The following is a 10,241-nucleotide window of genomic DNA, read 5'->3' as shown; positions in this document are numbered from 1 at the left end:
TTGTTGTGGGATAGTGGGATAGAAGTATTTGATGCATATAAGAACGAAACTTTCAATTTGAGAGCGATGTTATTGTGTACAATAACTGACTATCCGGCTTATGGCGACCTTTCTGGGCACACAGTTCATGGGAAAGAGGCTTGTCCATTGTGTGGGGAGGATATCGAGTCTGAATACTTGAAGTCTTCTCGTAAGTATATGTATATGGGAAATAGGAGGTTCTTGTCTCATGACCATTGTTATCGCAAGATGCAGAAAGCATTCAATGGAAGACAAGAACTTCGTCAACCTCCTAGAATTTTGAGTAGGCATGAAGTTTATCAGAAAGTAAAGCATATTGAGATAGATTATGGGAAGAAGAGCGGCTCTAAATTGTCTACTCGTGGGTATAAGAAAAGATCCATATTTTTTGATAAACTTCCATATTGGCCTGACCTGGAGGTCAGGCATTGCCTCGATTTCATGCACATTGAGAAAAATGTCTGTGATAATATTATCAATACCCTTCTGAATGTTCCTGGTAAAACAAAGGATAACGCCGCAGCTAGGGAAGATATGAAAATGATGGGTATTAGGCTAGAGTTGGCACCACAGAAGATAGGTAATCGTACATTTGTACCGCCAGCAGCTTTTACCCTTTCACGGAATGAGAGAAAAGAGTTCTGTGCATGCTTGAATGGAATTAAAGTGCCACATGGTTATTCGTCGAACATCAAAAGCCTAGTGTCGATGCAAGACCTAAAACTCACCGGGTTAAAGTCACATGATTGTCACACTTTGATGCAACAATTACTACCTGTGGCTATTCGTTCCATTTTACCTGAAAAGGTAAGATATGCTATAACTAGATTCTGTCTCTTCTTCCAGTCCATATGCGAGAAAGTCATCGATCCCGATGACGCGGATTCATTGCAGGACCTCGTTGTAACCTCTCTTTGTCAATTGGAAATGTATTTTCCACCCTCTTTCTTCACTATCATGATTCATCTGACCATTCACTTGGTTATGGAGATTTTGTACCTTGGGCCCGTGTACTTGAGATACCAGTATCCTTTCGAAAGATTGATGAAAGTCTACAAGGACTATACATCTAATCGGTATCGTCCGGAAGGTTGTATTGCTGAACGCGCTATTTTTGACGAAGCTCTTTCATATTGTTACGCTCATCTCTCCCCTAAGGAGTTGATTGGCGTTCCTAAGAATCGTCATAGTGACTGGATGACGGGAAAAGGTATTAGGGGCCGGGTTGAAAAAATTGTGACACGTGAAATGTTGCATTTAGCACACATGTATGTGCTAAACAACGAAGATGAGGTGCAACCTTATATTCAACAACACAAAGATGAGCTCAAATACGATCACCAAAACAAGACCGAGAAGTGGATTGCGAACGAGCATACGAAGACGTTTCCAGAGTGGTTTAGGAATATTGTCTTACAGTGTACTGATCAAACTGGTGATGACATCTCTCCTAGGTTACTACGTCTTGGTTTAGGTCCAAATGCCAGGGTCACCTTTTACAACAGTTTTGCCATTAATGGATATACTTTTTACACCCGCGAGCAAGATGAGGTGAGCACAATGCAAAATAGTGGTGTGAGTTCTGAATTTGAGGCAATGCACTTTGCTACTTCAAAAGATAAAAAGCCTATTTGGGGAAAATGCCTTTATTATGGTGTTATTCAAGAAATATTGGTACTAGATTACATTGATTTCACAATGCCTTTGTTTCGATGTAACTGGGTTGATAACAACATCCATTGTGTCCGAAAGGATAAGATGGGATTTACGTTGGTCAATCTGGGTAAGGTTGGCAATAATAAGGATGATCCTTTCATAATGGCATCCCAAGCTAAACAAGTGTTCTATGTCACCGATCCTATGGATAAGAAGTGGTCTGTTGTACTGTCTATAAGGAAAAGAAGGAGTAGTCCATCCGATAATGGTGATGATGATCAGGATGTCGTTTTTGAGGGAATGGATCAGTCTACCACTGTATCTTATTTCGACGATGTTGACACTGATCATGAGGACACTGAAAGCATCTATATGCGTGATGACCATGGTGAAGGTATTTGGGTTAACGAAGAAACTATGACATCCAAGAAACGTCCCCGATCCTGAGATAGTTCATCAGGACACAGTATGCATGCTGGTGTTGTCTTATTTTCTTGATCTTATTATTAGATGTGGATGCTGGTGTTGAAATTGCTGAATAATGTTGCAGTATATGGTGCTTCTGCTGTTACAGTATGTATTGTTACAGGTTTGGACTGTAATGGAATTACAGTAATTTTAAAAAAAAAAAGAGGTTCAACAATAACAACGGTTATATTTAAATTACCCGTTGTTAATACTTTCAACAACGGGTGTAGTACCTCTACCCGTTGTCAATTATTTTTTTGACATATTTCATTTTGGCGCAAATTTGGTGAAAATATATTACAACGGGTATATTTTAACCGTTGTAATAAACTTTTGACAACGGTTTACTTTTATTGACCCGTTGTTATTAACATATAACAACGGTTCTTCTTTGAGCACCCGTTGTCAATAGTTTGTCTTAATAAAAAACTAATATAGAAACCCATACAGCATGCCATACACAAACACACACAACATTATTAGTTCAACCGTTGGTATCCTGTGTTAATTCTTCTCTCTTCCTCGCTTTTTACATTCTCGTCGCCGGCCGTCGCCCAGTTTCCGAAGCCCAGATTCCGTTGCCTTCCCTTATCATCCTGCTCGTTCTCTTTATCATCATCATCAACAGGTATGTTCACTTTAATTTTGTGTTTCGTCATTAGGGTTTTAAGACGATCATCTTGTTTCTTTTTCATGCATCTGTTTGTTTTTCGTCTTCTTTGTTATCTTTATCATCCCGCATCATCTACTTTACTCCTCTTATTAGGGTTTAGGATTTTAGAAGCTCAATCTGTTGTTTTAAATTTTCATTCCTATTAGGGTTTAGGGTTTTAGATAATACTCTGCATGTACGTTGTTAAGTTGTTCATTTCCTATATCATTCATATTTGGGTTTTAGGATTATCATGGGTGAAAAACGTAAAAGAAGTCAAAAGAATAATGAGCCTGGTGATAATAAGCCTGGTGAGAGGGGTGCTACGAAGTGCAAGAAAGTCCTTGCAGCTATAGCCGCTAAACAGCCGTTCCAAATAACATGGAGTGAGATGGGTTTCCCTACTGGTCCAAATGCGGGTCTTTTCTCCAGTTGGATTGGTGCTTGCACAAGACAGTTTGTGCCTATCCATTTAGATGATGTTAGAACTTTGAATCCAAAATTGGCGGAGTTATACTTGGCTCGTGTAAAGGAAGGCTTTATTATACCCGATAAAAGCCATGATGAGTATTTAATGCATAAGGCAGCGGATGTCCACAGGCAGTGGAGGTGTGGCGTTGCTAGGGATTGGTTGTATGTGGACAAGGCAACGGGGGAGATGCGTAAGAGCCCACCGGAAAACAAGTGTCCCACCATCAAGCAGGAAGAATGGGATCTTTTCAAAAAGATGAGAACTACTGAGAAGTTTCAGGTTAAATATCCTCGCCTTTTAACGATTTACCTATCATTTTTTTAATTAATGAGTCCTTTATATAATCTTTTTATTATCTCATCTACTTGCGCTTTTATATAATTATTTGAAGGCCGTTAGCAGAAGAAATCGTGCTAACATTTCATGCAAGAAGGGGAAATTCTATGGTTCTCGAGGCGGTTACAGAAAGATAGAAGAGGACCTCGTAAGTAGCATGCATTATTCCCCTGTGAGACTTTATTTTTTTAATCACACTTGGATTTGCATTGATACACATTTACGTGTATAAATGTTACCATGTTAATGTGTAGGTGGCAAAGGGAGTGAAAGAGGTGGATCGGCATGTAACTTATAAACAAGGGCACACGCCTAAAGGATCTCGGTCGTCGCGTGACAAATATGATGAGGAAGTTTTGGCCAACATAGTAAGCATTATTTTATTAAGACGAGTTCATTACTAACTTTATTATTTTAGTCACAAATATACTTTGAAGTTTATTTAATATATTATAGGACAACATATTGAAAGAGGTAGAAGAAGGGAAATTCACTCCCAGTGGTCGTAATGACGTTCTTGCTAGAGCGATCGGCCGACCCGAACATCGAGGTCGTTTGAGGGGCGTCCCGTTACAGGTTGGAGTAACGAAATATTATGGGAAAACTGCCCAGATAAAGAAGAAAAGGAAGACTAAGTCTGAGAACGCTGACATGGTAACATTTATTCTATTATTTTCATTTAAGTTCAATTCACATGTTATTGTTGGGATAAAAATTGCTGACACATTACATTCTTGGCAAGCGACTTTCTTGATTAATGGCATCCGTACTACTAAAGCCGAATGCTTTGGAGGTAAGCTTTCCGAAGAAGAAGTGAAGATGATGGAGGATGTCATTTCTAAAGGGGGTAATAATAAGGTACAACAGATTGGTGAAGAGGCCGCTACTACCTTGGCAATATATGAGAAGGAAGTATCGGTCAACGAGATTCAGAAAGATCAGGTACCTAATAATGCTTCTGAAGTTGTAACAACTAAAGCCGATCAGGTACCTAATACTTCCTTATTTTTCTTTTGTTTTTTTTTTGGGTAAGATCAGGGGGTGTGTTCACTGCCAGCTCTAATGCTATAACTTCTGACATGGTGCCATTGAATTGGTTAATTTTATTAGGTAAATAATGGGTCTGAAAAGGAGATGCAACTTTAGAAGACTACGGTGATGGAAAACAAAGATACATCCCCTTCAAGTCAGTTCCCTGTTTTCAGTAAGGTATGCATGAAGTGTTTAATTAGTTAAATTTATATGAATGCTGAAGTTTGTGCAAAAATCGGCCTGAGACAGAAAGCGTTTTTGCAAAATCTTTTGAATGCTGAAGCGTTTTTGCAAAGATATAATAATGTATGTGTATATTCTTCAGGCCGTAAACAAGAGGCCAGTTATTCTTGCTGACCCTAATAGAATCGAAAAGCCACATGTGCGTGTTGGCCGGGGTCTCGTAGAAAACAAATCTGCAGCAGCGGAAACTGTAGTTGTTCATGGCGAAAAACTTTTGCCGAATCATAGAATAGTAGAGATAACTACAGTCTTTCCAGGCCATGAAAACTTTCAACTGCCTGTCCCAGTTCGTGACGACATTACCATTCTGGGATATGCGCTTGGAAGTTTCATCCAATGGCCTGAAACTCACATCTACTTGGCGAAGATATCTCCGCCGCCTCAAAAAATGGCAAAAGCATTGGGGTTAGAAGAAATACCTTTATATATATGTTACATTTTTAATTGTTGAATGTTTTTATATGTTAAATTTATATGTTATTTTTTTTTTTGTAGGGAACAAAAAAGACGGCTTTGGCGGATAAGCCTAAGTCCACAGACATGCCAACGACCTCGACTTCACAACAACTTGATGAGGTATTTAATTAACTTCTCCATTTTTTTAAAAATTAACCTCGCTCCCTTTATTTATATTTTGTCTGTATTTATAAAAAGCATGGTAATTTTGTGTAGGGGACAAAAAAGACTGATATGCCAACGACCTCGCTTTTATTTTTATTACTCCAACTAGGATATGTTACCTTTGGATTTTTTATTATTTTAATTATCTACTACATGTGTAGGCTGGTGGTAGTAGCACAAAATCAAAGACTCATTCTTTCCCGGACCTGAAAGTTAGGACTTTAAACTCCACACAATATAAAGGGAAGGATTACATGCAAAAAGTAAGAACGGTGACGATGATGAGACTGCATGAGGAGGCTGGCCATCGCATAGCCACCGAGCAACTGATAGTTATTCCGCTCGAGGAGGATATTCTAGGGGCTGAGCGCCAAGCGCTTATATCATGGGATCTGCTAGCCGTATGGGCTGGCCTAGACCAGATTGATATAGCACACATATTTGTTTGGATGAAGTAAGTTTCTTAATAAATAATTTCATAGTCTAATATTCTGACTACTAGATAGTGTTTTAAATACCGGAATTAATACCGTAATAATGTAGGATATTGAAATTGAGAGTGATCCCCGAGAAGAATATTCCATCTGATCTATACGGATTCCTGTGCCCCTATGTTTTATCTTTATTTATTCCGGATTTCTCGTTCGAACAACGGGTAGATTATATTGCTCAGCAATTGGCGACAACCAAGAAGCTGATTTTTGGCGCTTATAATGAAAAAGGGTAATAAACAAATTAATATTACGTTTCCTCCTACAATTGCATTTTCATAACTAATATATGTACTTGTTAATAATGATGATGTCTCTTGATGTAGGACTCATTGGGTGCTAGCAGCCATCATGCCGACAAGGAATAAAGTTTTCTGGTTGGACTCTTTACATCATCAACCAAGCGAGACTTTTAAGCACTTGATTAATATGTAAGTTTATAATACTGATTTATTTATAATAACATTTTCATTTTTTATTTATAGAAAAAAGCTCTTTCATATTTTTGCCCCTAAAAAAATTAGTTTCTGCCTCCTTTTTTATTTTTTAAAAAAAGGGCCTTTAAGAAGAAAAGAGCAAACGAGCAGATCAACCCACGGAAGATTCTCGATGTTGGCCCCGATTTTATTACGATAACGGGGGGTACGTGCTCAAATACAATAACATTAAGTGCAAAATCTGTGTTTAATACTAATACAATACTTAAAGTTCAAGATTCTGATGTGAGCCTTCTCTCGTCTGTTTTTTTATGTAATAATAGGTCCCTCGCCAGCCGGATAGCATACAATGTGGATACTACGCTTGTCGGTTCATGTTGGAGATTATTAGGCGAAGATATCTCATTATTCCAGAAAAGGTTAGTAATAATTTAAACATGTGTTTATTACTTTTTTTAAATTAGAGCTAATGTTGTCTTGCTTGCTGCTATATATACCATGATGTTGCTAATGTTGTCTTGCTTGTTGCTATATATACCATAATGTCTTCTCTTTGTTTTTTCCGCAGATGCAATCAACCCGTCTGTAACAACATTGAGCGGTACTCAAGTGTAGATATAGACGAGGTAAGAGACATGTGGGGCAACTACGTCTTAGAATATATTAGAAATGCATGATACTCAGAGTTTAGATCAACTTATTAGTAAATTTTTTGTTGAAGTTAGGGAATGATTAGTTCATGTAAATTCAACTCCTTGTAAGTATATATATATATGATGCAAATTTCTTGTTGTGGTTGAATTGAATCTATTGAGTTCGATGAACCCAAATTTGTGATTTATCTTTGGTACAGTATATGGTGTCTGCGACATATGCGAGGTTTTTGAATGGCATGAAACCAATTTATTTTTTCAAAACATTAGGAGTTTGTAATAAAAACGGTTACTAAAAAAAACCGTTGTGAATACCTTTCACAACGGTTAATAAAAATAACACCGTTGTGAATGACATTCACAAATACCCGCGCATAATATTCAACAACAGGTTTTAATCGAAGAACCGTTGTTAAAAGTCTTCACAATTTTGGAGGTAAAATTACAACAACGGGTATTAAACAAAGAACCGTTGTTACTAAAAATTTCAACAACGGGTATGTACCATAAACCCGTTGTCAAAAGACTTCACAATTTTGGAGGGAAAGTTACAACAACGGTTATACATACGACAACCGTTGTTATATTATTCCCTCCAAAATTTTGAAACACTTTCCACAACGGAGAACACCCAACAACAACGGCTTTTAACCGCGGTGAATACTTTAGACAACGGTTTCACTAAATAAGCAAACCGTTGTAAATACCTTCTACAACGGCCGCTTTAACAACGTCCGCTTTTTGATTTTACAACGGTTTTTACCCGTTGTTATAGGCTGTATCTGTAGTAGTGATAGGAATGTCATTTCCAATAAGTAGTATGTCATCCACATAAAATATTAGGAACACAACATTGCTCCCACTGAACTTCATGTATAAACATGGTTCCTCAACACTTCGAGTAAAACCATTTTCTTTTATGACATGATTAAATCGATGGTTCCAACTTCTTGATTTTTGCTTAAGACCATAAATGGATCTCTTAAGCTTGCATACTTTGTTAGGATTTTTAGGATCTACAAAACCTTTGGGTTGTATCATGTACACCTCCTCTTCTAAATGCCCATTTAGAAAAGCGGTCTTGACATCCATTAGCCATCTTTCATTGTCATGAAATGCGGCGATCGCTAACAGTATCCGAATTGATCTTAGCATAGCTACGGGGGCAAAGGTTTCGTCATAGTGAAGACCATGAACTTGAGTAAAACCTTTTGCCACTAGCCTAGCCTTGTACACATCATCATGTCCTTCTATGCCATTCTTTAATTTGAAGATCCATTTGCACTGAAGAGGTCTTGCCCCTTCAGGCAAATCCACCAAGTTCCAAACTTGATTTTCATGCATAGAACTCATTTCGGATTTCATGGCTTCAAGCCATAAAGCTGAATTGGGACTAGAGATTGCAGCTTTGTAAGTGGCGGGTTCTTCACTTTCAAGAAGCAACACATCAAGACTCCCATCCTCTTGGATAAGTCCAACATATCTATCAGGATGGCGAGAAACTCGACCCGACCTCCTCGGTTGAGGAATAATAACAGAATTAGACGACGAAGGAAGATTTTCTTGCGTCTCTACTTCGGTTTGTGGCTCTTGAACTTCCTCAAGTTCAAAATTTCTCCCACTCTGTCTCTTAGAAATAAACTCACTTTCTAAGAAGACAGCCTCACTAGACACAAACACTTTGTTTTCATAAGGTTTGTAGAAGTAATATCCTCAGGAGGTAATGGGGTAACCTACAAAGATGCATATTTCTGATCGTGGGGCTAGCTTGTTGTCGGTCTTTACCTTGATGTAAGCATTACATCCCCAAATCTTCATATAGGATATATTAGGAACCCTTTCTTTCCACATCTCATATGGAGTCTTTTCGGTTGCTTTTGTCGGATTATTGTTCAATGATTTGATTGCGGTTTGGATTGCAAATCCCCAAAACGAGTCGGGTAACTCGGTTTGACTCATCATGGATCGAACCATATCTAGTAGGGTTCGATTTCTCCTTTCGGCAACACCATTTAGTTGTGGTGTACCAGGCAAAGTGAGTTGTGACACGATGCCACAGCCTTTCAAGTGTGAATCAAATTCGTTACTAAGATACTCTCCACCACGATCGGATCGTAGTGCCTTTATCTTCATGTTCAATTAGTTTTCTACTTTATTTTGAAAGTCTTTAAATTTCTCAAAAGCTTCACTCTTGTACTTCATTAAGTAGATATACCCATATCTACTTAAATCATCGGTAAAGGTAATGAAGTAGTCATAATTACCCCTAGCGGTGATAGTCATTGGTCCACATACATTGGTGTGTATAAGTCCCAATAGTTCACTAGCTCGAGTCCCTTTACCACTAAAAGGATTACGAGTCATTTTGCCTAGGAGGCAAGATTCGCATATACCATATGATTGAAAATCAAATGGTTTAATAACATTAGTTGAAACTAATCTTTTAATGTGATTCTCGTTGATATGACCCAATCGACAATGCCAAATATACTATTCATTTGGATCACTTGATTTGAGTTTCTTCGATTGTATATTTCAGATGTCTTTACTTGGATTCGAAGTTTCTAGAACATAAATGCCATTAATAGAAGAGCCTCGGCCTATGACCAAGTTATTTCTAGAAATAATACAACAATTGTTTTTAATGGCAAAATTAAAACCCTCTATGTCTAACATAGCAATTGAAATAATGTTCTTAGAAAGAGAAGGTACATAAAAAAAAATTGCAAATACAACTCAAATCCATTTGCTAAAACAAGCACATAAGTTCCCTTGGATGTGGCTGCTACTCTAGCTCCATTCCCAAGACGGATATCAACATCGCCCTTGCTCAGCTTTTCCACGTTTCTTAGCCCCTGTAAATGATTACAAAGGTGAGAACCGCAACCGGTATCTAATACCCACGTTGTGGTGGAAGTAAAATTTACATCAATAACATAAATTTCAGAAGGAATTTTACCGAGTGGAATAACAAGTCCATCGCTAATATTTCCCAAATATATGGGGAATTCCTCATCCAATGTCCCATGCCATGACAATAATGGCATTCATCATCAACTTTGGCTCCTTTGGTAGTCCCACTAGCCATCTTGTTTCCATTGTTGAATTTTCTACCTTTCTTTCCCTTCCTTTTGAACCATTTTCCTTTAGTTGCAAGAG

General features: G+C 37.9%; 1 protein-coding gene across 1 annotated transcript; it reads left to right on the top strand.

Annotated features, from left to right (window-relative positions):
- The first annotated feature begins 2,461 nt into the window (after positions 1-2,461).
- On the top strand, positions 2,462-6,427 carry LOC141651674 (uncharacterized). The gene is made up of 6 exons (XM_074459374.1): positions 2,462-2,773; positions 3,044-3,548; positions 3,661-3,777; positions 5,663-5,955; positions 6,045-6,224; positions 6,319-6,427. The coding sequence occupies exons 2-6, from the start codon at positions 3,051-3,053 to the stop codon at positions 6,425-6,427; spliced, it is 1,197 nt and encodes a 398-aa protein (XP_074315475.1). The 5' UTR covers positions 2,462-2,773; positions 3,044-3,050.
- The last annotated feature ends 3,814 nt before the right edge of the window (positions 6,428-10,241 follow it).

Source organism: Silene latifolia, chromosome 4 (assembly GCF_048544455.1).
Source record: "Silene latifolia isolate original U9 population chromosome 4, ASM4854445v1, whole genome shotgun sequence".
In the NCBI taxonomy this organism is placed as follows: Eukaryota; Viridiplantae; Streptophyta; class Magnoliopsida; order Caryophyllales; family Caryophyllaceae; genus Silene; species Silene latifolia.
The sequence above is the reverse complement of the archived record's forward strand: the minus strand, read 5'-3'. Positions and strand labels throughout refer to the sequence as shown.